We start from the raw sequence: 27,653 nt of genomic DNA, 5'->3' as shown, positions 1-27,653 counted from the left end.
GAAAACAGATTTGAGTCAGAACGTGCTATTTTAAGCCACTTCTACAACTACATTTAAAACTGCTCTTCGATTTTATTTAAATAGGATACATTCCTGAAGGACTCCTTGAAAAAAGAGAAAAGTTACAGAAGTCATTTTGCAATAATGTATCAAAATAGCTGACTGCATTATATTTAAATTGAGAACCAGCTTGCATGAATGACTTATCTCCAAAGTTTTACTACAAACAGACTTTTAATGCATACAAAACCAAAACAACACAAATGCACACCACAAAAATTCATTTGTACTTTTTCTAATAAAGCTACTGCTACATAATTGTCTATTTTCAAGAAGCAAAATTTAGATGGGAGGTAAACATTTGATCCATGAGCATGCAACAGATGAAGTTAGAGGAAACATCTACATCCAAAGCACTATTAAAATATATCCTAATTGTGATGTTTAAGTGATCTCCAACCTATACCATGCTATAAAATGCCCTTCAAAAAAAAAAAAAAAAGTCACATCAATGCAAACAAACTATTGTGTTCTCATTTTCTAGTGGGAAGTTACAGTGAATTTCCCAGATGTTTTAGACCAGAGGTTTATAAACTATGCTCCAACTGATCTCACCAGAGTAAATTTTTCTGTTTTACACTAGAAAGTTTAGAAAGGTAAATTGCTATGATAAGAAAGTTACAATACAATTTTTTGTACATTTTCAACATAAAATCTTTTCTTTAGGCCCAAAGCACAAATTTAGAAAAGTTGGATTTCCCAAGGTTACGGAATTACTAACAGAACTTCCCTTTTCAGCTTTTGGGATATATTCTTCTCTTGATACATGTACTGAAGTCCCATATTCATGAAGACAAGAATGTACCACTTCCCTGGCACACTTGTTACACTGTAACAGCTCCTTTCAATTTTGAGTTTCTCAGACTAAAAACTGTACTCATCTATTTGGTGCAATATTTTTAACATGGCATAAAGAGGAAATGGGGTCAGAAGTCATTGAGAAGTGTTGCAATTTGAGACTTTTTAGCCTCCCTCCACCCCCACATGTACATTGATAGAATGTCAGTAGTAGCTTTTGACATGAATCCAGAAGAGTGTGCACTTAATACATGAGTCTGCTGTTGCTTAGTCCCACATGGAAACCATCCAAAAAGAAAGTTAAAAATAAGTCCTGCTTTGTTTTTCCTGGGACACCAGCCTCAGTTTGAGAAACTCTTGTTTAAAAAGTATGTTTTCCCTGCTAAACAAAACAAAAACACAACCTAATTCTGTAAAAAGGAGGTTGGACTATAAACCCAAAGTGCTTCTAATGCCCAGCTATTTTAAATTTTCATGGGAGATACACTAGTTGTGCTGTATATTGTGTGTGGCACATTAATCCCATATGGGCAAAGTTTATTTTTTAAATAAAAATATACTGTATATAAAACACTAGGAAGATATCTGGAAACTTGTACCAGCCAAAGTTTACATTTTTTGACATTTAAAAATAGGATTAATTCACTATTTAACAGTCACAAATACTATAATTATATATTTTGAGTATATTTGATTAACTCTGATCAAGATGGGAACATTTTACACTGAATATTTCAGCACTCATATCTAATAATGTGAGATATGCAAAATAATTTGTCTATATTGTGTAGATTTTTTGAAGTTTATTCCCATATCAAAGGTCCAATCCAACAATCTCTGCAAGGCTCCAATGACCCAATGGGCCTGCTCCAAAGCCCATTCATGACAGTGGGAGTCTTTCTATGGTCTCCAGCGGCTTTGCATCATGCCAGCTTCTAGGCTACAGCATTTGCCTAACGAGTATGGAATTAATAGCTTTTGGCTTAAATTTCCAAAAGTGATTAGTGACAGATTTTGGCTGCTGAACTTGAGACCCAAAAAATTGAAATATCCAGTCAGTGAACAAAATCACTACTCACATTCAAAATTTAGGCCCCAATCCAGTAAGATATTTAAATACATGCTTAATTTTAAGCACAAATTGTTCCCTTGAAGTCAATAAGGCTACTCTTGTGCTTAAATGCTTTCAAGATCAAAGGCTTAAAGTCCCAATTCAGAGGTGCCTAAGCATCTCTGAAGATCAAAGGCACAACCGCTACATGTATAAAAAGCAGATTAGGCCTCCAAATGTTTAAATTAAAGGACAATATGACCTCTATTAGAGAACTTTTAGAACCATTTGTTTGTGTAAGGAAATTGAATTCAGCACCCAAGTTAGTTTTCCATGAATAAAAGAATTGTTAGACTTATCTTTTATTGCTGGATTACATTTGACAAAATTCTGAAATGTTTCTATTTTGCAAGACGTATTCACTCTGTAACTGGTACACTTAACACCATTTATAGTAATGTTGGCATGCGCTAGTGAAAGATAGGTAAAATCCTGATATAGTTATTGGGATCAGAATTTGGCCTAATTTCATTCTTTACTTTGTTACAAGTTCAATTACACTATATTTTCCTCTCTAAGTCTTTCAAGAAGTGATCCATATTCAGTTATGTAGTGTCACCAATCGAGCACTGTAAGTTAAGTACATATGAACTAAAATTTCATCTTATGTCACTGCACCAGTATACATAATGTATTTAGTAATTTTTTTTAAGAAGAGTGCAAAGAGTTCCATTGATTAAATTGTAATGGTGGTAAAACCAAGAGGTACTTTTCCAAATCTACACTAAGTCAAAAATGCTTGCTTAGGAAGAAGACATTTACAGTGATCAGGTACAATGAGTGTTAAAATCCATTAAACAGATTTAGTTCATGAAAAAATATATATTAATTAGTTTCCTTCCAATGAATTTTGGAAGCTTTACCTGTACACACTTTATAGGGTCTATTTGCCTTTGGATACACCTCTGTTTGTCCCTGTCTCGGTAACAGTCATTGGAGTAAATTATGCACATTGAGGGAACAGAGTTCACAATATCTTTGTAATAAACACTGTGAAGGAAAAGGGCTGGATGCACAACCAGATCATTCTTTTTCCTCAATTAGTAGAATCACCAGTTTCTGTTTTCCCCATTGGTGCCTCACTAAAAAGCAGTTTTCGAAGAATATTTGCATAGAATGGTCCATACACTTGTTTATTAAAATTCACAATGCTTGCATACTGAGATCCAATAGACTCTATCTCTACCTGAATCACAGCAAGGCCTCCTGGAATCATAGGCATACATTTCTGAATGCCTGGAAGAGTAAGAAGGCTTTTCATATACAGCTGGATTCGTTTATCTGAAACGGAAAAGATAACTGAGTTCATGATAGAACAGACCATATAAATGTAAATCCAAAGCGTCAAGCCACAGTTGCCTTAGAAATACTTCACACACTGGCACATGGAAGAATCAAAATAAGCAGAGACACATCTTGAATGCTACCTTTCCCTACCTTCCTCCTTCAGTTTTAATTTAGAACAAAGTCAAATGTTTCCCATTGTAGAGGGACAGCCTTCAGACTGAGCAATAGGATTTATGTTGTGAAATAGATGCACGGCTATAATTAAGACTGAGTTAAACCTGGAGTTGTGGGAGATAGATCCTCCACTGGTGCACACAATCCACAGTTAGGTATAAATTAAATTCCCCTCTGAAATCCTGGTACTTCTAGGTTCACAGAGAACATCCCAGAATCACTGAGAGCATTCTGCTCATATTTGCGGACTCTTTCTAACTTTGTTGTCCCGCCCCGAACTAATCTTTCAGAAGACTGTCTTAATATAAACAATAGAAGCAGCACAGGTTTGCACACTTTATGACCCAATATTTACTGTAAGAAAGTTACTTTCATTTTAACTTTTTCCACAATAATTAGGCAATCTTTAGCTCTAGCGAATTAATTTAATTTTTACAGTATGGATGGGCCATTAGCCTTCATTTATTTAAAAAAATTATGCATACAACCAGAGAACCACATAAATTATACTAACCAATCAGGGAGCTGATGGGATTTTCTTCTTCAACAATGCTACAGATCTGACCTACTAGGCTGTTTTGAATTTCCATATTGAGAGTGGGAAATCCTCTCTCAGACAGGGACCTGTTCACCTCACTGCAAATCTGAACACCTATAGTATTCAGAGCCTCCTTCAAATCAAATTTTCTGAAAAGAAAAAAGTTTGAGCATTTAACTCTAACAGTTCTTGTAACATCAGTTACATAGCTATTTTGACACACACCCCCTCCCTTTTCTTTTTAAATGAGTCATCTCCAATAAAATAAGAGAGCCAGGTGGATTTTTGCAAACTTTGTCCGCTTTCCAGATGTAAGACACAAATATTCCACCCCAGGATAAGAGTAGATCCCATTGGCAGGGATGTGAGGGAGGAGGAAGAGAAGACTGCTCATATGACTAAATTCTATTGGCTTCAATGAGACTAATACATGTGCTTAAAGTTAAACATGCACTTAAATACTGTGGTGCCAGTCCAGGAAAATACTTAAGTATACTTAGCTGAACCTGTCCACAGTACAAATTGCCCAAGTAATGACTGACAGAGTTGTTACAACCAAACAGCTGTTTGGTGGCATATGTGAACCACGTTTCTATTCTTAACATCAGTCCATATAGGGCAGTGTCCACAACACACACACACACACACACAAAATCACCACAATTTGTAGCACTAGTGGCAGTTGCAGCAGAGGAGCCAGGGACTGAATGAATAATGTGAAAGGCTGGAGCAATTGGCAGAGCAACATGATGAAGCTTGCACTGCCAGTCTGTGCCGACCTGAATGGTGCATAAGTGGAGCAATTTCAACACTATACACTGAATTTGGTGTCAGATTTTCAGTACAAAAGTTTAAATTGTAAAAAAGAATTAAACTATATGGATGCACTAGGCCAGTGGTTCTCAAACTGTGGGTCGGGACCCCAAAGTGGGACACGACCAGTGTTCCCTCTAATTTTTTAGGTCCATGTGCGGAATTAATTTTGTTATGTGCACCAATATGGAGGTGATGTGTGGTGGGGGTGGGGCTGAGGGGTTTGGAGTGTGGGAGGGGGCTGTGGGCCAGGGCCGGCTCTAGGTTTTTTGCCACCCCAAGTTCCACGAGCGCAAAAAAACCCCAGAAAACCGGTGGCCAGAATGCCACCCCTGGAATTGTGCCACCCCAAGCACGTGCTTGCTTTGCTTGTGCCTAGAGCCAGTCCTGCTCAGGGCTGGGACAGAGAGTTGGTGTGTGGGGGATGAGGGCTCTGCGATGGCCAGGTGAGAGGCACTTCTCCCTGGCTGCGGCAGCTCCTGCGAGGCTGGGCTGGGGGAGGGGCTCCTCTCTCCAGCCCCAGCACTTCTGATGGGCCTGGGTCTGGCACAGGGAGGGGCTCCTCTCCCCAGCAGCTCCAGTGGGCCTGGGCCGGGCTGGACCGGGGGAAAGGCACCTTGCTGCACAGCTTACAGGGAACTTAGGTAATGACCCCATTTTAATGGGGTCGCCAGGGCTGGCTTAAACTTGCTGGGGCTTGGGGCTGAAACCGAAGCCCAAGGGATTCAGCCCTGTGCAACAGGGCTCAGGTTACAGCACCCCTGGAGGGGACTGAAGCCGTTGGGCTTGGCTTTGACCCCTACCCGTCCAGGTCAGTGGGGCTTGGACTTTGGTTCTTTTATCCAGAGCAGTGGGAATCAGCTGGACTCAGGCTTTGGTCCCCTCTCCTGGGGACATGTAGTAATTTTTGTTGTCAGAAGGGGGTCGCAGGAGTTATCAAACTTCATTGCACTGCATCAGGCAACTGTTTTCACTAGTACACATGTAGGTCTAAGAGTGATACATAATAAATGGATTATTACTATCATGTCATGTCAGGAACAAGGTGCATAGGCTATACATGTTAACTATTTCTGTAAAAATAAATAAATAAATCAGTAAAGTTTGTTACGAGCCAACTGGCTTTTTTCTTTAAAATGGGAGGGGGGAGTGAGAAAGAACTTACTCCTTGTTCATCCCTTCCAGCAGAACAGCTGAAATCCTTTTTAATTTGTCAGCAAAATCAGGTAAGCCCACAATAGCTGGGCCTACCATATTGCTAGTTATAAGAGATACACAGGCTATAATCTGTAACTCATTCAGCTTCTCTTTCAACTTCTGAAGACGAACTTCATCTGTTATTAACGTCTAGAATTAGAACAACATTGATTACTGTAAGTGATATCAAGTTGAGACTTAAGCTAATGTCCTAACAAGTAATTTGAGGGGGGCAGAGGAGAAGCTACTTTCATGCAACATTGCAGCAGAAAATTTCAGTGCTCAAGAGTCAAGAAATTCACAGTAATTATAGCCAACCCCTTGCATATGTAGTATTATACAGTTCCTTTAAAAAAAAATTTTTTTAAATAACCAAGAAATAGAAAAATGTATGGATGAGTCCTACCCCAACTCTTGCCCTTTTACAAAAAGTAAGGAGGGCCATAGTGGCATAAGGAGCCCTAGAAGTCCTGAACACAGTTGAGGGAGAATTCCTTCAGTGTGCAAACTGCAGAAGACTGACCTAAGGTTGCCTTCAGAAGCCTCCCTTGTGAGCCCAAGTGTGTGGTGGGGGGGAAGGGGAGGAGGGGCTGCAGCTTGCTGCCCACAGGACAGTCCTAGGAGGTGGCCACTTAAGCCCCTGAAGCAGCCCAGGATCAGGATGATGCTAATCATTTTCAGACTAAACAAATTCACCCACACTAAGCAGAAGAGCATATCCAATGTATACAGAACTGGGTTTCAAAAAAGAAGACTTAATAGTTTCAGGTGCATTGTGTCGTTAAAAATTCAAAATATTTTGACCAGCTCCAAGTAGTAACAGTAACTAGTCATAACACATCTGTTGTATATGAACAATTTAATGTTCGTAACAGGACACTTTGGTGGATTTTAAGGTGTATCTACTCTTTCAGCAGTTTGCAATGGAAAAATAACTCCTAGAGTATCACAATGAGACTGTTCATCTAGCTTCTTATATGGAGCCCTATCACTGTGACATCAAAGTGATTCTCCAAAAATTAAGGCCCCGATTCTGAAAAATATCTAAGCACAGAGTTATCCTTAGCATGCTTGTAGTCCCATTTACTTCATGGGGACTACTCAGACTATTTAAATACTTTGCTGGACTGGGGCCTACATGTTCTGATATATTTCTCTTCCCTCCAGTCAAGAGAGACTGGATTTCTCCCACACTCCTACCCCTTTCCTTAAAGATAGTTATAGTGCATTGTTATGGGATGGCTAAGTCACAGTAGTGAGTTGGCCATTTTCTCCGAAAGTTCTGAGGTTCTTAGCAGCATTCTGATCTCTTGCGGAGAATTCCAGGTTAACGGGCCACTTATATCCAAACAGTTATCTGTTGCATAGAGATTTCACTATTGAGGAGGTCAGTGCCATTGTTGCAGTGGAATGGAGCTGTCACAAGAGATGGTGCTCAAACAGGCCGAGGTGGTCATTCAGGGAACTTGGGCCAATGCCATACAGGGGTCTAAAGCCTTGACTGTAACCCAGTATGGAACAGGGAGCCAGTCACAGAGAACACTGGGTTCATGTGCTCTTTGCATCCAATTATTCATCGGTGCAAGGCTACAGTGTTCCACACTAAAGTTTTGTTTTCAAAAACCTAGTCTACAGTTTTCGTTCATAGGAAGAGAATTAAGATCATCAAGCCTAGAGCGCACATATGCATGCAACTCGATAGAGAAGTACAAATCTGACAGGAACATGAGCAGTCTTCTTGCCAACTTTAGATGGAAGAGTTTTACACAGCTCGAAAGCTTGTCTGTCTCACCAACAAAAATTGGTTCAGTAAAAGATATTTCCTCATCCACCTTGTCTTTCAGATAGAAGAGGGCATGTTTTACTGCTCTGGGCATAAAGGCATTCAGAGGTTGTAAACAGTTCAGGTGAATATGAATGCTGCAAAATCTTCACATTCTAACACTACATGTCCTTCAAAGTGAGGTTACTGAGTTGGTAAATGCTCCTTTCTCCCCACCAGCATCACTTCAGTCTTTCTGGGTTTAACTGCTGCCAACTGGTCTTCATTCATTGTTATTCTCAGCCAAGTACTTAGACAGCTAGCAGATAGATTAAACACACCACTAATCGTACAGGTAACTGAGCTAGGCATCATTTGCCTATTGCTACCATTTAAGTCATGCTGCTTTACCATTTTCCTCTCGTGGGTTCATACAGTTCAACAGGATTGATCCCTGGAGGAGTCTCCAGATGGCAAAGCAGGTGCCAATCATGATTCTATATATGGCCCAAGGGGAATGACCAACTCTTATTAGCAGGAACCTGCTAATACTTGCTATTTCTGGCAGGACAGCAGGATTCCATGGTCAAATGTCTTAAATGCTACAGGGAAGTCCAGTAATATCAGAACGGATGCACTGCCTTTGTCCATGGCAAGAAGATCATTCATAATGTGAACTGAAACTGCTGTCCTATTAATTCACTCTTGGAGAAAATTCTCTAGCCATTAACATTAGTTTGCTCTTCTCACAGTTAAGGTAACTAGTAAGGCTGTTGCTTACTTTGTTGGAGGAGAGAGCATGCACACAAGTGCATACACACACATATAGTATCGTCAGCACTAAGACATTGTAATGCAGGGAACAACAAGCAACTGATACTTACCAGGAACGTGCTCCTTGATTATGGAGCATGCTACTATGAAACTACGAAATTTGTGGAATTATTTGGCAAGAGAAGTCCTCCAGGAGAGTTCCACGACATCTAGCATCATGAACAGCATAACTGCTGTACCAGTACTTTCATGCAATTAGAATTAAGAGTACATTTTGAGGCACTGGGATAATTTAAGAAGAGTCATGAGAATTCACTTCTTACCTCTGGAATTGCTTTTTTCTGATAATCCCACTGTAACAGTTTCAAGTAGCCATTGTTTAGCACCAGAGTAGGACTGAGATTTGGTTTAGAGCTACCATCAGCACCAGGGAATGAAGAGGTTTCACAAGAAACAGACAACAATTCATCTTTTATTGACTCCTTTATCCACTCTGTTGTTAGATCCAGAGCACCTAAAGAAGAACAAAATTTTGCACAGGTTTATTGTATAACTTTCCATGCAAGTGTACAGCATATTGACAAATAATGAAGGTGAACAAGACAACTCCATTTCCGATCTCTAAATATACTGCAGTGAACTGTTAGTCTGCTCAAGTCAGTTTTCCCCCCAAGCTTTTTTCACCTAGCCAACACAGGTGACCAGCTGAAGCTTCTAGACAGGTTATAAAAACCCCATAGCAGACTCGTGGCACTGGAGCCATAAACAAGATTTAAATACAGATATCTGAACCTTCAGAAGTCTAGTGCATTAGCCATCAATGTCACCAGTTTCCCTTCCTCTTCCAAAATTTCTTAACAATGGTTTAGCTATATTGTCTTTACAGTGCAACAAGACTCACTTTTGCCTTTACAACATCTAAACTAAACTAAACATTTATTTTCACTAGAGAATAGGTTTTGTTGTTCTATGCTTCATTATGGACTTAATCCTGCCTCTGCCTACTACCAATTACATAGCATGTAATGGCACGTATTCTGGAAAAGCCAGCTACGCATGGGCACATGAGCAGAAGCAGATTTTCAGATACACAAGAGAGTGGTTCCATATATTGCAAGATAAAACTGAGCCCTGTGTATGCAGAACTGTTTTAATCAGATCTCAGATGCTTTGATTGCAGGAACAAGTTCTTCACAAACTGTATCATTTTGACAGGTTTCAGAGTAGCAGCCGTGTTAGTCTGTATTTGCAAAAAGAAAAGGAGTACTTGTGGTGTTGTCTAATGAATTTGCAACAGCAGTACCAATAAAGTCAGCATTTCACAATTATTAGTTATCATATAAAGGTATGATATGGTCACATTTGCCCCCAGGTGCCTTGCTCAACAGATATCTATAGTAACAGAGAGAAAGGTTGGTTTTAATGGTTTCCACTGTATCTGATTAACTGAAAACTTCGTAATACGTACTTGGTGTTTCTTCAAGAATTTCTTGGAATTTTGTTCTTTCATAGTCCACCAAGTTACGCTGAAGCTGTGGTCTAATATTTTGAATGGTATAATTAACCATATCCATTTTCATAAGGTCCAGAACATGGAATATTTGTCTGAAAGCAAAGACAAAATTACAGTGCAACATCACAGAAGAAATTAGGTTGAAGTTTCAAGATGAACTCATATGCTCTTGAACAGCCTGATGTACACCTACATACTTGACTTGTTTTGTAGTCCTTCCACCTTAGAGAACAGGCTCCAAGTACTGAAGAGAAAGTACTAGCACATGGTAGTTTATATACCAAAGCATTTTGGAGAATTAAATAATGTATTGAGATATTTGGTGTAAGTTACAAAAAGTAGGGCAAAGATGTTGCATGATCAAGACACTGGTGCCATAGGCCAATAACAGAAAGGTTTTGAAGCAATATGGAGTAAAAGCAAACTGAAATTTAAAAAATTTTAGCAACTCTGATTATGCCAAAATAAAAACAAAACACCTCATTCCCTCCTACTCAACCACTTTGCTCCCTGTGGGTATACCTAAGTGATAGCAAAAACATAATACAGCAAGAAACTATTTTTAATATTACAGAGCTAATACATCTGAGGCTCATGAAGATTTGTGAATCAAACCTTAAGAGTGAAGTCTTTAATAAAGGGAATGGTACAGATAGAAAGAACTGAGCTTCACTTTCATGTTCCAGATGGAGTGTACATTCCCCCTCCGCCCCCCGCCAGTTCTAAAAAAGAACACTCACCTTTTAACTTGTAAGAATAAGTAAGTTTGATATGGAAGCATGCACAAAACACATGGAACTGCATGACGTTTTTGTTTTTAAAAATGGTGACACTTTTCAGGGTATGGCAACACTAACATACACCATTGAAAAAATATGCTTGTGAAAAACCCAAAACAATTAGAACTCTTAAATGAAGTACCATGTTACTAAACTCTAAACCAACACCTCTTTCAAATGAAAGCATTTCGGCAGTTTCTTAGCTTAGCCCGCTATTCCAGTTTAATGTTAGTTTTGAGTTCCTTTCTTCTCCACCCAAACACCTTGTCTGTCAAATTGATATTTTCTAAATAAACAAACAAAAATATGATATGAAAAGTAGCCAAACACCAACCTGAACAATTCTACAATATTGACAGTTGCTTTTAACTGTTTTATATCATCATCTCTTATTGGAGCACATAATTTCCCCATAGTGTTGATGACATAGTTAGCTAGCCCAAGAATGTCAACAGCATCATGCTCAGCCTGCTGTCTTATAAGATCTGCATCCAGAACTTCACAGATTTGGTTTCGAATCCTGTTCGCTCCAGGAGTTAAAAAGGAAAGAAGAGTCTGAAGTGAAAAACAAAACCAAAAAGCCATAAGACATGTCAATAAGTGCAGCAACACGAGACCAGCAAGCCCTTAATAACGGTGATGAAATGAAAGCAGCTTTTTGAAGACATCAAGGGTACACTGTAGAGCCTGACTGCAAATCCCGAATCTGGAAAGGCTATTTTATTTAGCAGGATGGGAGAAAGCAGCCAAAGGGAATAGAATACAGATACAGAAGCTGGTGAAGACAAGTTTACTGGCTTACTGGTTGAGACCTTTGCAACCTTTCAGAAACACCCTTAGGTCTTTACTAAAAAGTTAATGAATTGGTACCAGGATTTCCAGTAATAAGGGAAGATCTTGATCCTATTTGAAAAGTTGATGTCTGACTTTGTATTCTAGGCATACTATAGTACTGTATCACATCCCCATCCTGCAACTAACACGTAGAAGTATCCCACTGACTACAGTGGGGGTCCACCCACATGGAATCATTTGCAGGATGGGGCCTAAGATGTCAACACAATGCTGGGGGTGTGAAGGGGGGAAATAAAAACTAACTTGCCTCCTTAATTTCTTCAAAGAGCTTGATAGCATGATGATATTCTGGAGGATCTTCATTCAGTTCTGACTCCAAATGATCCCAGAATGCCTTATGTACAATTTGTTTCACTCTACCCTCCAAACTGCTGGAAAATCAATTTGCACAAAAAGATTTAAAGAAGTAAACAGAGTTTAAAAACAAAAACAACCAGCACACACAATCTTAAACCAGTCCAATGATTCGGTAGAGAACCATCATCACATCTGCTAATTCGAAGATCTATATCTGCAACCAGATCACCCCCCAAAACTAAGCAGGATTAAGCATTAAAATGAGAGGTTTCCCAAGAAAATCCTGATATTGCAGAAAGTGGTGTTGGAAATTCAGTATTTGGGTATAAAAGGTATCCCAACTCTATATTAAACAAATTCCACTACCTTGTTGCTATTGAGTAATATGTTTTGGGGGAAGCATTTTTTGGCATATTATATACAAATAAAAGAACAACCCTAACTTATCAATAATAATCCCATTGTATTTTTTGTAAAAATTGGCTCAATAGCATGGCCAGATTCCATTTTAAATGATAATCTCTCAACATTCCCACTGTAGTCTAAACTGGGTATGTAAGTTATTCCTTTCTTCCTCCAACTTCCCAGAAGTGTTTTAGTCTGCAGAGCAGCATGAGTACTGTGTTCATTACTGAGATGAGTATATAGATTATACACAGCATTTGAGCTATTAAGTAAGCTGTACAGATAAAAGCCATACACACGGCAGTACTACAACTTTAGCCCCCCACCCCTTCACAGAGATCTTAGATTGGCAAGAAACATTAAAGGTGGACTCCAAAAGTAGAGTGCATACCACATTGCTTACATATCTCCCCTTGCAGATAAGGCAGAGCATCATTTGCTCCAGGAGAAGAAAATGTGTTAAACCTACCAAATAGTACCACTTATGCCACAATGTTGCAGCCTTGACAGTTCCCCATTAAGTGTGGAACACCTTTGCAGGCTGTGTACCTTCAGACCCATTTCCCTTGCGTGCACACACACACCCCATATCAGTTTCTGCAAAATTTATAAAGGGTAACTTACCTGCTCTGTGGGAGGTCTACATGTTCCATGTGAAAGTTTTCATTTACAGCAATTTCATGAGCTAGAGTCAAATTTGACAAGTTTCTTGCAGCAGCCATCAATTCATCAAATGTAACAGTTTTTGGAGGGCTTGTTGCTGTAATGAAGGAAAGGAAATGAGAGCCACAAGTCAGTTGTAGGTAAGTTCAATTTTAAAAGATGGATTGGACTGCAAAAACCAAACATGGAATTAGTTAGGCATGATATTTTATTTCCTGTTAACTGGACACTAATTTATGAGAAACTAGCTAGACTGAGAGTTCTTTGCATCTCCTTAAAATGATCTGGTAAATGAATGACCCTCCCAGCTCATCTTTGGAAGGTAGAAGACTCTCATGGCATGTTTTGAAGAGCAGTAGTTTAGTCTGATATCTTGGCCAATGTACCCCTCTCACACTAAACACAGGACCCATTAAATAACCCAGAGTTTTGGACAGGCAGGTTTTACATAAGAGTCAAAATAAGCAAGCACGCATACAGGCTGCATGTTATTACTGAGCAAATGGATGCATTTCTCTCCACAATCATTGTAACCACAGTCTAAACTCATTACTTTGAGATATGCAGCTTCTGTTCCATAGCATATGCTACAGTGTCTTTGCCCCACTAATCAAGTCTCTGATTGAAGAGTTTATGTTGCGAAGGACATAACGCACTCTTACTTGAAAGAAGGAGTGATTGCTCACAAAGTTTCTAAAATAAACTTCTGTAGTTTATTTTTCACATTTGGAAACTGTACTTTTGAGAAGAGTGATACAGGACAGGGAACATACCAAATACAAACTTTCAGTTCCATTAACAAGTTTACTTTTAAACAGACAAATGTATACATACGAAAAAGATTTGTTAGCATCAGTGAAGTGCTCTACAATTAAGTGCTTTTTATGTACAGTAGTATTTATTCTCAAAAGTCATTCAAAATAACTTGCTTCACCTATTTTATGTTTTGACTTCTTACTGTTCAATGAAAAAAAGTCACAACACTATTGATTTGATTTCATAATTCTGAAGTTTAAAGACAAAATGGAGGCATCCTGTCCTTTGTTTATGAAGCAACATTTGGTGGATGGACAGAATGGTACTATTTTGTAACCTATAAGCCAAAGCCAGAATAACCCAAGACAAGAATGTCCTGCCAGGCAAACTTTGGTTACTCTTTCAGAAGGAAGTAGTAACAACTGTTGCATGTATACGAAGGATCTGCTTGTGCTTCATGGTGGCAGACTGTACCCCTTGGAGATGTGGTGATCTAAACAAGAAGCTGTGCCTTTCTCCTAACACTCTCTGAAATACCAACTATAAATCCCAAGTCCCACTACATGCGTGGGACACCCAAGAAAATACACAAATATAGCCTAGATCTCTATTTTACAGGTTAAATCTGCTTACAAGCTGGGGAGCTGGGTTTGCTTGAAGAGTCACTAGTAAAACTCTGCCTTGAATATTCAGAGTCACTGGAAGAAGCTGTGCTTTCAGATAGCCTTGAAGAATCAAAATCACTGTTCTGGTCATCATTGAGGGGCATTTTGAGTCACTTCACTTGGTACAGTACACAGAACCTAGAAAGAAATAATTTTACAAGATCAACATTTTCTAGCACTTCATATTTTCCAAAGATTTCTTTACAAAAAGCAGCAATATTTCAATAGTTACTGTTATGAGCACTGAATATTACATTGCAAAATAGGGATAAATGCTTGCCTACTTTATAAGGGTGTTATGAAGTTTAGTGGATTTGTGAAGTTAACTGCTTAATTTGTAACACTTATAGGATTGTACAAATCCTAAGAATTAAACTTTCGATTCTGCAAGAAGTTAAATGAAAATTAAAGATTAACGTCAGCAGCAGCAACCTCTAATCTACTCTTTACGCAGAAGGTATTGTGCTGTCAGGAGCATCAGAAGCAGAGCTCTCAAACTCTTTAAAAGGTACTCCTTAAAGCACTCCCCCTACTGATGAATTTAGGTGTAGAGCAGCACTCTAAAGGCACCTTAGTTTCTGCACTTGGTCATAGCAACCCCTTTCTCCCACAAAGTTACTGCAGTTACAGGGGCAGAAGCTGGAGCTATGTTTAAAGGGAGGGAGGGAATTAATACATCTTGTCAAAGACATTCAATTTCTTCATGGATCTTGAAATGTGAAAGGATTCACCTAAAAAGAGCAAGCCACAGAATCAGACTAATAATTGTGTTGAACTGGAAAGGTTTTCTCCAGGGATGAGATGAGGAAAAAAACAAAAACAAACAAAATAAAAAATAAAGTTACTATTAATAACAAATTAATGTTACATTTGTTGTGGAAAACGAGTCACACCATCTGTTCGGTTCAAACAGTTTGAGGTTTTTTTATTTGAATACAAGCATGCAGGGAGAAGGAGACAGAGATGGCCACAAGCAGGTGCTTCTCTGGTCTTTCTCTGTTCTGCCCCTATAATACCAGTCTTATACAGTTTTTTACATTTAAGTTAAATGATACATTTTCTTAATTTTTTTATTACTTAAGCATTGTTAATAAAGCCTTATAAGGAGCCAAAGTAAACAGTTTTATAATTAGCACTGTGCTGACGCACTTTGTTATTATTAAGATCTGCAGTTTGCTTGTGGCATCGTTTTGTCTCAGGGCTTTTGCAGGTTTGGGGGGCGGGAGTTGCATATAATGGACAGCTAGGGACTTGAGCTAGGCTAGAGGTTGGCCTACTTTGTTATCTGGGTCAAAATACCACGGCCCAGCATATGCAAATGCTCTTAGCTTAAGCGAAGTCTTACAGGATGCAGGCCTGTAGGCCTCTTGCGTTACCGCTCTTGCCTATGCTGCATATAGTGCATAGGTCTTGTCACAGAGTGGGATGGGGTCAGGTTCAACACCAAGGTTAACAGCAATTTCCCCCACAATTCCCCCATTTTGTGCTTTTAGCACAACTATTAGTTTTAAACCTTTATTTTTATTAAAACCTTGTATTTTTTTATTTTAAATTAAATGCTTCGCCTTTGGGGTTTCAGTTGAATGCAACGACAATGCATGGTTAGGATGAATATGGAAGGTGCTAGTTTTATTACATTTTTTACAATAACGATAACATAATTTTAAACTAAACAACAACACTGAAAGCATTTTTGTATAAATGTTAGTTCTCAATTTAATAGCAAGAGCTGTGTTATAAACCTGTACCATCTTATCACTTGCCAGAAGCTGGGACTGGCCAACAGGGGATGGATCACTCGGTAATTGCCTTGTTTGGTTTCTTCCCTCTGATGCATCTGGCACCAGCCACTGTCAGAAGACAGGATACTGGACTAGATGAACCATTCTTTTATCCCTGTGTAGACATATCCACAGAAACGTAAGACCCGCAGCATGGCTGCGGCTGGCCCAGGTTAGCTGACTTGGGTTCCTGGGTCTAAAAATTGCTGTGTAGACATTTGGGCTCAGGCTGGGACCCAAGCTCTGGGAACTTCCACCCTCACAGGGTCCCAGAGTTTGGGCTCCAGCCTGAGCCTGAATGTCTACACAGCGATTTTTCAGCCCCAGAGCCTGAGCCCGAGTTAGCTGACCTGAGCAAGCCACAGGTTTTTTAATCCTTGTGTAGACATATCCTACGTGCCCCTTGAAGAGGTAAACCAGAAGGCTCACTCCTTCACATGGAGTTCTGGAAAAGGTGGTATTTAAGTTATTGGGCTAGTAGGGGAGGAAGTCTAAGGAGCCAGCACTAGTTCCAGGGACTCTGGGCCACATGCTCTGAGCTCTCAGAAGTGGGTGCCAGATAGCCCTGCCCCCCAAACTGGCGGCAGCAACTGGATTCTGTTCAGACTGGAGGCTTAAAACACACAAGATCTAGCAGCTCAGTTCCCTCACAGCAGTCTGGTGACTGGCCATGAGGAGGTGCTTGACTAGACCTCTGACACATGGCATTATATTGCATGCTTTAAAAAAAATTCTTCCTCACTATGTAGAATATTCACTACAGGCATTAACTCTCACATGTGAGTGTATTAAGCTGTTATGAATAGGTGCCTGGCAAACCTGCAGATTGAGGATGCCTGTCCCCAGAAAAAGAGACTGAACAGATTGTGAGGAAAGCTTGCAATGCCACTACATGCTTCAACAGTGAGTGGGAAGGTCCACATTCATGGAACAAGCAGTGAATCCACTTTCTATGCCCATTCAAAAGACTTTGACTCTGCTGATATTAACAGCCAAGGGTCTTGATAGTGATGCACACACCTGTGTACCACCAAGTGACTCAAGACTAACACCTGTTCCTGTAGCAGAGGCATGTGTATGCATGAAACAGAGGAAACCTATTCATTTTGTTAATGTAGTTGTTCACAAGCTTTTAATTATAAACCAGAGCACCCCAACACAAGATGACACAGGGAAAGAGTATCATGACCTTTGCTAGCAAAGACTTATTTCTTAGAGAAGTTCTCTGGGGTATTGGGGGAAGGGCTAAGGAAATGCATTCTGCACAGATCTTAATACTGTGGATCTGGACATTACTCGCATGTTGTTACTGTAACAGATGCACCAAACAATAAGCACACACCCACACCCCATATTTTCTGTGCATAACAAGCAGAAACTGGAAATATTAATTCAGAACGTTAAAAAAAAATTAGCTCATCCAACAGGTGTTTGTCAGAGGTAAGTACAAACTGCTCAGGTGAGGGATTCACATTTTCTAAATGTACATAATATATACACCCTGCATCCATAAACATTAGTGGGCATTCTTGATGCAGATGTAGGTTGCTATATAGTGCGATCATTTCTCTGCAATGTAATCTCCTTTCTTCCAAGTTGTGCACTCAGTTTTTCCTCCCTGATTTTTTATATAAAATGTTTATTATCCCTGATAAATCCAGGAAATCTCTTGTACTCCCTCCTATTTTGGAGATTGGAAAAAGAAAGCCATCTGTCTAAAGTTTCTCTTCTTGATTTAGAGTGTGTTTTGTATCCCCCCATTTGTGGCCACCAATTGGGTAGCTGGCAAGAATCAAACTTAGCTTTTTACATTCAGTGTAGTGAGGTAGTCTGCCCACATGATAGAGTATTGAAGATCACTGGACAGAACTATCTTGTTTTTTATTTGTTCTTCCCAGTGACTTATGTGTTGGTCCAATATCTTGAGTATATATGTGATATGGGGTGGTACGGATCATGTTACTTGTCAGGGTGTTATAGTTGTTCAGCAACAATATTTGGGAGTGGATCTGGTTTTCATTTGGATTTATGGTGGTTTTTTTTTTTTTTTTAATACCTTCCAGAAGCTTGAGATGGAAAGAAAATTGGCTCAGTTGGTTGAGATGGCACTAGAAGGAGGAAAGCAATAGCTCTGCTCTGCAGTCATTGTTCGGGGTGCAGTGTGTGGAGGAGGGGGAAAATGTACATATATTAGTTTGCAGATGTTTTACCGAGTTTGTCCCAAAAAGTGTAATTAACTGCTAAAATTGGGCTCCAGATTGCATTTCTACTTAATAGACTGGGTTGAATTATCGTATTACGTTTCCACAGTAGTTATACTGGAGGGTTAATCTAGTAGTCTGTGTGAACTGGAATAGCTTTTTTTGCAATGCTTTTATAGCCAGTCTAAGCTCCCTGAAATTTATTTTGGATGGCCAAGTACAAATATAATTTAGCACTTGTTCAGTTTCCTTATCTCTTTTACAGCATTTTAGTTTGTTTTCAGACTTTTAAATGTATTGGTTTTCCAGTTTCACTTACTAGGTCCTATGAGCTGCCATCTCATCTAGATGATAGTACAACTACATAGATGGGATTCCCACTATACAACTGAGAGAAAAACTGAGGGCAGATCTACACTACTGCTTCAATCGATCTAACTTATGTCACTCGGGGTGTGAAAAAATGACACTCACCCACCCGAGCAACAGAAGTTAGTGTGTCTCCTTAGGTCGCTCTCCCATCAACCTACCTTCTGCCTCTCATGAAGGTGGAGTAATTATGTTGACGGGAGAGCACTCTCCTGTTGGCATAGAGTGTCTTCACCAGACTCACCGCAGCTGCATTGGTGCAGCTGTGCCAATGTAGTGCTTCTAGTGTAGACCTTCCCTAAGTTTGAGGATTGTTCCAAGGCTGATAAGTCACTAGCATGTAAGAAGGTTCAACCTGAAGTTACATCCTATTTTACTCCCCTTTTTACATGAAGGCCTTTGGTGGCATGCTTATTTGGGTGGATTGCACATGAATTTTACTTAGGTTACGTGGTTTTCTGCCAATTCTATTGTGCAGCAATTTAAGGTTCATTCCTGGATGCTAGACTGAATCAACAACTATTTTTAAATCTACAAAGCACACAAATCTTCTCCCCTGGCTTTTTACAGGTTTGTTATGAGGACACAGGATACCCAAAACACTGTTAAAAGTTCGGGGACAGAGAGCATGGTCAACAACTTCATTCCTTTGGCACAGTTGAACTTGCTGCAAAAAAAGTAAAGCTGGTCTGTGTGGAAGACAACCTTCTCTGGGGGAGGTCTGAGAACATGGAACGAACTCCACCAGTAAGTAAGCACTATCACAAACAGCACCACTATCTACTACAAGTGCAAGGCACATTTCTTTGACCTTGCCTTCTCTAATACAAACATACATACAGATATATTTAACAAGACAATCCATTTGTTTCTCCCTCTGGGGAAGAAATGAGAGAACAAACAACGAATGACAGATGTGTAGCCATATTGCTTAACATACTATTGGAAGGTTCTCAGAGACTATGGTGATAAACACAGTACAAAAACCTATATTGAACAGGTAAGGTAAAGATGGGGTCAGTTTCTCAGGAAGAATCCAGTTTGACTTTCACAGATTAAAAGAATACAAAATTTGACTAACAATGTAAAGGAACATACTACAGAATATTTTGCTGCTGACATAGATACCTCTATAGTTGCTTGGGCTAAGGGAATCTTGCTTTTATATATTGAGATAATTAGTCCATACTACTAGGGTGACCCGATGTCCCAATTTTGGTTTTTGTTTTTTTTTTTTTAAATATAGGCTCCTATTACCCCCCCCAACCCCGTCCCGATTTTTCACACTTGCTGTCTGGTCTCCCTACACATGACATATATCAGGGAAATATCTAGATTGCAGGATTAGGTAAAACAATTTTAGAATGGCTGCCTGGGTATATTAGGTTTCTTCTTTGACATTATCTGGGCCATGTGATTTCCCCCTAGTTTAAGTTTCCTGAAGGTTTTCCTTTAGTTCATGGTAATATACAAGGTATCTTGAGGGAGGACTGTCAGTTTACTTTAATAGAGCCTTTAAGCGCATTTTTTAAAAATAATGCTGTTTTGTTCAAGTAAGATTTCCACGCTGGCTCCCTTTGTGTAGGCCTTGGAAGTGTTCTGCCCAACATTTACTAGTCTGGATTGATTAGTCTGGTTTCTTTTCACTTGGTTTAAGTTCTTTTTACCTTTGCCAGAACAAGCCAGCGCCTACTGCATCTTCAGTTTGTGCTACTTCCCCCCCCACCCCGCATCAGGTGCTGACACTTCTGCTGTAGCATTGATATGTACTTGTACAGTATGTCGGGGCTAGTGGAAGCTCTGTTTTAACAGAGAATTCCCTCACTTTCCTTCTTAGTCTACGGTAGTTTGTAACAAGCTATTAGTCTTGTTTGGTTTGAACCACCAGTCCTTTTTTGATTGTTAGGAAGCGTTTTGCTGAGAGATCTACACAAGTTTTTGTGTGTGATATCTTATCTTTTTTCTACAGCAAGGGAAACATTTGTTTAGAAACATCAATTAGTTTTCTTGATTGGGGTCTTCAGGGATTCCTCAGTTTTCTTTCAAACCTTTATTCCCACATATATTTCTTCAGATCTGGTGTGTTTATTGTTAGTTGATTAACTTTACATAGATGACCAGTTAGCTATGGGCTGCTAAGTACGATGATGATTAACGTACAAGCACATTTATGTCACTAAAGTTTACACCTACTACAGTACCCTGTTGTCCTTTGCTAGTATACAGAAAAAACTCTGTCTAGAGCCCACTCTTGCTTTTCTATCGAGAATATATAGACAAGTTTTTTGCTGTTTTTTTTTTTAAACTCAAGACACATTCTTAGTTCTCACAGAACCATCAACACAAGCAGTGAGAACGATGCCAGTTTCAGCAAAGCTAGGGCAGTGATTTTCAACCTTTTCTCATGTGCGGATCAACAAAAATTTTCAAACGGAGATGCAGATGCCTTTGGAAATCTTAGGCATAGTCTGCAGACACCCTCCCCAAGGGTTCACAGGTTGAAAACCACTGCGCTAGGGTACCTTGTTTTCAAAGGTGGGTGTGCTCCTCGCTCTCTGAAGGGGTGGATGGTGCTTCTCTGCCAGCCTAGGTGAGCACTAACGCCTCCAGAGGTAACAAATCTTCCTACTGCTTAACAGCTGCTAGTTTCCGAAATCAGGCGGGTCAGGCGCGGGGCAAAGTGGGCTGTCACGCCAAGGAGCCGCCCTCAGAGGGCGGCAGGGGGGGATGCTCCGTCCCGCGGGCACGCTGCCCTTTCCGCAGCGGGGCGGTTGCCAGCCCTTGGGGCCGATCGCAGAGTCCCACGGGCGCCGCGCAGGAGCAGCTCGGCCCCGCTCCCCCGCCTCACACACCAGCACCCGGCCGGCGGCTCTACTCCCCCTCCCCCGCCAGCCGCCGCCGCCGCACCCCGGGGCCCCCCTGCCGCCCGCCTCGCCCCGGCGGCTCCGCCCCGCCTGGCCAGGGCTCCTCCCCCAGCCGCGCTTTGGGCAGCGCCTCGAGGCAGGAGCTTTGGCACCAGCCCAGCAAAACAAACAGCGCTTCCAAGGGAACCGGGGCCGGCCGCCCCCCGGCTCTGCCCGCGCCCCAACGCGGGGGGGGGAGGGAGACAGTCCCCAAGGGGCAAGCGGGGTTTGTTTACAAACGGGGGGGGGGAATCAGCGACCCCCCCCCCGGCACCGCCGCCGGAGGGGCTCAGCTGCCTCCTTGGTGCAGTGGGGGAACGTCTGCCCAGAACGTGACACCCCCAAAACCCAGCCGCCCCCCGCCCGCCCATTTGGGGGGAGGGGGAGCACAGCCAGTCCCCACCCCCCGCAGGGACCCGGCCGCTCCCGCGGACCCGCGTTCATCCAGCCCTGGGCGGGCAGCTGCCTGGGCAGTCCCGGGATGGGGGGAGGGGGCTCACCCTGCGACCCCGGCTGCCTCTCGCGCTGCCGCTCAGCTGTCCGCGCGGTCGGGGCTTTAAACCCCCGCGGGGCACTTAGCCAAGACTATTAGTAGCTCCTTGGGCGCTTCCATCCAGCCGAGAGGCTGGGGGGGGGGTTAACCCTTTGTGGGTCGCTCAGCTCGGCCACGCAGATGGAGGCTTGCGGGGGGCAATAATCAGAGAGAGGCAGGATCCCCCTCCCGCTCCGCCAGTCCGCGGTTCCGGGTTTAGTTCTGTTCGGGGGGGTAGGAGCCCCCCTTTCCCGACAGAATGGAACCGTCCAGGCGGGAGGGGGAAGGGCTGGATGGTGTTTACGGAAGGGCCATGTCCTCAGTGCGCCCTCCCCGGATCGTGCCTCCCTTCGCGGGCGGCCCCGGCTCAAGAGGCGCCCAAGGGGGCGGGGAAGAAAGGGATCACCCTGCTGCTCCCCTCGATACCCTCCCCCATCCTCACCCCCCCCGCGGCAGGGAATCCTCCCATCTGCCACCCCACCATTGCCCCGCTCCCCCCACCTCCGATGCACTCCCCTCTCCTCCCCCCCCCGTATTCCCCATCCGTCTCCCCTCTCCACGCGCTGCCTCCCACCCTCGATATCCTCCCTCATTCCCCCCAGTCTCCCCATCCCTTCCACTGCTCCGCTTCCCCCACCTCTGATACCCTCCCCCATCCGCTCGCCCGCACGAATCCCCCCCCTTCCATCCGCTGCCCCGACCCCTTATACCCCCTATCCAGGGGTGCTGGAATTCGGGGTCCTGTGGGTGCAGCAGCACCCCGTGGCTTGAAGTGGTTTCCAGCATATGTAGAGTTTACAGTTTTGCTGAACAGTTTTGAGTACCCACACAACAACAATTGTTCTAAATGCCTCTACCCCCATCCTTCCCCCAGGCACTGAATCCTCCCCCACACCCCAGTCCATCCTCCCCAACATCCACTGCCCCGTTTCCCGCAGGGGGAAAGGCGGGTTCGCAAAACCTTTCCCGCTGCACCAAGAAGAATAGGAACATAGTCCTTACCTTTACTTGCAAACTGTGTTGGGTGCTGCTGTGGGCGCAGCTCCTCCGCAGGTCAACCACCAGGGACCTTGTCAGCCTGATCTCCGGGAGCGAAGCTCCATGAGATACACAGAGGCACAGCTTCACTTTGTACACTGCCAAGGAAAGTGATGGCTGTAAAAGACCTGTCTCTAACACGCCAAACTGTTGTTAGGAAGGATGTTCGGATTTAAAGAGACGCTTTTTAAAAACTTGTCCTTGTACTTTACATTGCGTAACAAGCCGGAGAACACGTGCACACCAAGGTTTTGTTTGCACATCTGCCATTTTCTTGTTTTGTAGCCCTAGCACACTCACAGCCTCTCTGCCTCAGTTTACTCATGCGTCTAGCTCACTGCTATGGCGTTGTAGGGCTTGCTCAGTCCTTTAAGCCCTGCCAATGGAATGTGCTAAGGAAATGCAGACTGTCATTATTGTAGCTATTCTTACAGCTGTACTGACTTCATCAGTGAAGCCCAAGCACTGTAAGATTTGATTATTTACTAGTAACAGTGTATGATATAGTCGTCTTGCTTCGTGCTAAAAATTCCTGAGCCATGTGCAATGTGATCTCCTACCAGGAAGCAAAATGCTAGCAGTCATCTTACTGCACTAAGTAGCTCTTGGTAATAAATCATATCTTGCTTGTCCTTGTTATACATAGCTCTTCCTCCCTCCTTGTGAAATAATGCCATTAGCATAAGCACACCTGACAAGTAGTATATGTGATGAAGGTTGTATTATCTTCTATTAAATTGTAAACTCTTTGAGGACAGGACTGTCTTTTTGTTCTGTGTTTGTACGGCTCTCAGAACACTGGAGTCCTGGTGCATGTTGGGGCTCCCAAGCACTACCATAATGCAAATAATAAATAAAAATAAGAATGGTGATGCTTGCAGTACCTCCTCATTAACACAAGCTCTGCTAAAGAAAACTGATGAGTAAGAGCTGAAAGTGTGGGAAGGAGATCATGCATGCTGTGATTCCTAGCCCCCTGGTTGAATAAGTGATTATTTTTCCAAGAGATGCATCCCACCAGTCAATCTTGCCTTTGGTGTCCATCACTTGGAGACATTAGAAGGGATTACATTCAATGGTCTAATCCGATTACTTCCACAAGGAAGAATACATTTCTAATGCATGCTTATTTACCGTGCCCTAGTTTGCATCTCTTTGGGATACAAGAACCTCAGGGAAGGTCTCTTTTCATGAAAAAAGCCAGGAAGAAGTCCATTTGTAATGCCAAGCCATTTGAGAACTCATAGTTTCACCTCCCAGGGATATCATTCACTCCTTTTAAATTAGCTTTAGTTAAAATTATTTGTTTACCCATTTTTGTAGAGTATTAAAAACAAACAAACACTAAACAACATATCTTACAAGAAAATTAAAACGTCCCATGCCTATAGAGACTTGATAGGCTCAGCTGAAATTTATTATTTGTACTGTGAGAGCGCAACAGGTACCAGTCAACAATGAGGGCCCCACTAGGCTAGACACTATATAACGAAAGATAGTGCTTTCCCTAAAGACCGTATAGTTTAAATCTGGAGCATGGACTCTGCTGCAGAAAAGACAGAGGAATTAGGACCGGACATAACTCAAATATTACATATATTGAATTTTGGTTTAGATTTCAGAGTTTGACAGCTGAATAATCTTTATTCTTGCTAAATTGGTTCAGCTGCAAGGGAGAACAGAGACTGTTAGAAGTCAGACATAAGGGTGGAATCAACAAAGGTACTTAGGCACCTAATCCGCTGACCTAGGCACCTAAATCCCAGTTTTAGGCTCCACTGTGATCTATTCTGGTGGGGGGGCTCCCTCAATTTCCCCTCTTAAGGCTATGCCACTGTGGATAAATAATGAAAGAGTGATTGGAGCAGGGGGACTAGATCCTGGTCTCCCATGTGGATGCCCTAACCACTGGACTACCGAGTCACTCTCTCTCTGATCCAACGACTGTCTGCTGTGGATAAATACTTAAATAGTCATTGGGTCAGACAGACAGAGAGCCAGACAGAAAAATCATCTCCTCCTCCCCTCCCCACCCACCATGTCTCCTCTGAATAATGTCAACTCCTTCTAGGACCATTTGAGGATTCAGAAATAGATTGGTTACCTTTTAAACGTCTTACACACACCAAAGCATCCAGCATTAGAGAGAGAAATTTTAAAAACAACTTTAAAATTAATCCCAAATGAGGACATCTTCCATCCAATTTTTGGACAGCTCTGCAGCGTAAAGGTCTCTATCTGTATATATTTCATAAAAAATCCCTACTTTACAAGAACAATAAGGTTGCAAAGTCAAACACTCAATAGTTAGGAAGTACCAGAATTCAGGTTGCCAGTGCAACCTTAATTATGCCTCCCTTTGTGTATTCATTATGATACATAATCACATATTATTTCGCCCAACTTCATTCTTGGAAATGACATTTAACAAAAAATTCAGCCTGAAGCAGCCACCCAGCAGAGAAAGTTTCAGCCCAAATGGTTAAAGATTGGCAAAGTTATAAGCAACTGAAAACTGCAGTGTTGTCTTGCCAGTCTTGCCCACGGAAAAGCTCTCTCTGATTGGCGGCTCTTGCCCAGGAGGTGAGGAAATGGGGAAGGCAGACAAACAGGGCTCCTGCAGGAGACAAGTTGCTATCTCTCCCCTCAGGAGCCCAGAGGAGTTTTGGGGTAGGGGAGGGGGAGAGGAAGGAGCAGATAGTCCCCAGCAGCTCAGAGAGATCTGGTCCCTCTTCCCCGCTTGTGAAAAAAAGTGATCAGTCTGCTCTGTGCTCCTCCCCCTTCCCTCTCCATCTTGCAACACGAAGCCTGGGAAGGGGAAAGGAGGTGAAGAACCCCTGGAGCTGCCTCCCATCTCCCCAGCCTGGGAAGGGGGAGAAAGGGATGTGCTGGATCTGCCCTCGCAGACCTGGAGTCTGGGGGAAGAACCCTTAGAACTGCAAGAGGAGCAAAGGGCAGATTGGACGTGGACTGGGGGTTGAGGAGTGTGGCAAGCAGCATTCATTCATTATATTTTTTGTGGCTTAGGAGAAGCTGGCAGCTCTGCATCATCTGGCAGCCAACCGAGAGCACTTGTGGGGTGGGGGGCGGCACAATCATCTTATTGTTAGGAGAGTTGGCAACACTGCAGCTGTCCCAAATGCTTTGGGGCTGGGCAGGAAGAGTTCAGAAAATCAAAAGCCACATGCGAAAAAAAAAAACCAATGTAATTTATCATTATTTTCATTTTCTTGACTTTGGGGCAGGTCTGACTTTTGGGGCTGGCAAGGCTGGTAGGGTTGCCAGTTTTGGTAGGACATATTCCTGGAGGTTACATCACATGACATAATCTTTCATGAAAGATGAATCTTTAATTCCTGGAGACTCCAGAACAATCCTGGAGGCTTGGCAACCCTGGAGGTGGGTGGATTTTTCACATCCCATGAGCGAGGTAGTTATACTGAAGTAAATGCGTAGTGTAGACCTGGCCTGAACAAGCGACTTGTAATGTGAAGCGTTGGGCAGCCTTAAGGGCATGTCTACACTGGCAGAGTTACAGCACTGCTCAGAGAGCGCTGAAGGGAAAACACTGTTGTGTGTTCACACTGACAGCTGCCTGCGCAATACCATGTTCACACTTGCGGCACTTGCAGCGGTATTCGGAGCAGTGCACTCTGGGGAGCTATCCCACAGAGCATCTCTTCCTCTTCTGCTGCTAAGAGTTGTAGGAAGACAGAGGGGGGTTGCGGGGCACCCTGGCTCCTGTCCCAATGCCCAGTGATACATTGCTTTGCATCCCAGCAATCCCTGTGCTTCTGTCCGCATTTGGCGCCATCTTTCAATGGTTTGTGTACTGTGCACCCTGCCTCTTCAGGCTGCAGGAATGGATCCTGAACTGTTGACTAGTATGCTGCTCGCTCTGACTAACACATCACGAGTGGCAGTGGAGTTATTCCTTAAACTACAAAGGCAAAAAGAGCGTGACATTGATCTTGCCACGCATACTAGCTACGACATGAGATTGCTTGTGGCATTCATGGAGGTGCTGACCACAGTGGAACGCTGCTTTGGGGCTTGGGAAACAAGTACAGAGTGGTGGGATCACATCATGAAGCACGTATGGGATGACGAGCAGTGGCTGCAGAACTTTCAGATGAGGAAAGCCACATTCATGGGACTGTGTGATGAGCTCGCCCCAGCCCTGCAGCACAAGGACACAAGAATGAGAGCTGCCCTGCCGTTGGAGAAGCGCATGATGATTGCACTGTGAAAGCTGGCTATTCCAGAATGCTACTGATTGGTTGAAAGAAAAGGAGTACTTGTGGCACCTTAGAGACTAACCAATTTATCTGAGCATGAGCTTTCGTGAGCTACAGCTCACTTCATCGGATGCATACCGTGGA

The 27,653-nt window shown here is 42.4% G+C and overlaps 1 protein-coding gene across 6 annotated transcripts; it reads right to left on the bottom strand.

Annotated features, from left to right (window-relative positions):
* Positions 1 to 167: 167 nt before the first annotated feature.
* TCP11L2 (t-complex 11 like 2) lies at positions 168 to 23,417 on the bottom strand. Of its 6 annotated transcripts, none has more exons than XM_084617902.1 (11): positions 22,202 to 22,265; positions 16,196 to 16,343; positions 14,416 to 14,585; positions 12,988 to 13,123; positions 11,909 to 12,032; positions 11,141 to 11,361; positions 9,983 to 10,119; positions 8,838 to 9,028; positions 5,947 to 6,128; positions 3,945 to 4,117; positions 168 to 3,250 (listed from the first exon to the last, which is right to left on the bottom strand). In XM_084617902.1, the coding sequence occupies exons 3-11, from the start codon at positions 14,549 to 14,551 to the stop codon at positions 3,006 to 3,008; spliced, it is 1,545 nt and encodes a 514-aa protein (XP_084474028.1). In that variant the 5' UTR covers positions 14,552 to 14,585; positions 16,196 to 16,343; positions 22,202 to 22,265; the 3' UTR covers positions 168 to 3,005. The 6 variants fall into 6 exon arrangements, with proteins under 6 accessions (XP_084474028.1, XP_084474029.1, XP_084474030.1 ...); XM_084617903.1 differs by lacking the exon at positions 22,202 to 22,265 and adding an exon at positions 21,321 to 21,586; XM_084617904.1 differs by lacking the exons at positions 16,196 to 16,343; positions 22,202 to 22,265 and adding an exon at positions 23,236 to 23,417.
* Between the last annotated feature and the right edge of the window lie 4,236 nt (positions 23,418 to 27,653).

This window comes from Lepidochelys olivacea, assembly GCF_965140295.1.
Source record: "Lepidochelys olivacea isolate rLepOli2 genome assembly, chromosome: 1".
In the NCBI taxonomy this organism is placed as follows: domain Eukaryota; kingdom Metazoa; phylum Chordata; order Testudines; family Cheloniidae; genus Lepidochelys; species Lepidochelys olivacea.
The sequence above is the reverse complement of the archived record's forward strand: the minus strand, read 5'-3'. Positions and strand labels throughout refer to the sequence as shown.

Bases quoted from the DNA above. Each gene is read 5' to 3' on its own strand.
- TCP11L2 (XM_084617904.1), bottom strand. From the start codon at position 14,551: ATGCCCCTCAATGATGACCAGAACAGTGATTTTGATTCTTCAAGGCTA. The intron at 12,033-12,987 runs GTAAGTTACCCT...TTGATTTTCCAG, and splicing joins GTAGACCTCCCACAGAGCAG to CAGTTTGGAGGGTAGAGTGA. The intron at 10,120-11,140 runs GTTGGTGTTTGG...CTTTGCTTTCAG, and splicing joins AATATTGTAGAATTGTTCAG to ACAAATATTCCATGTTCTGG.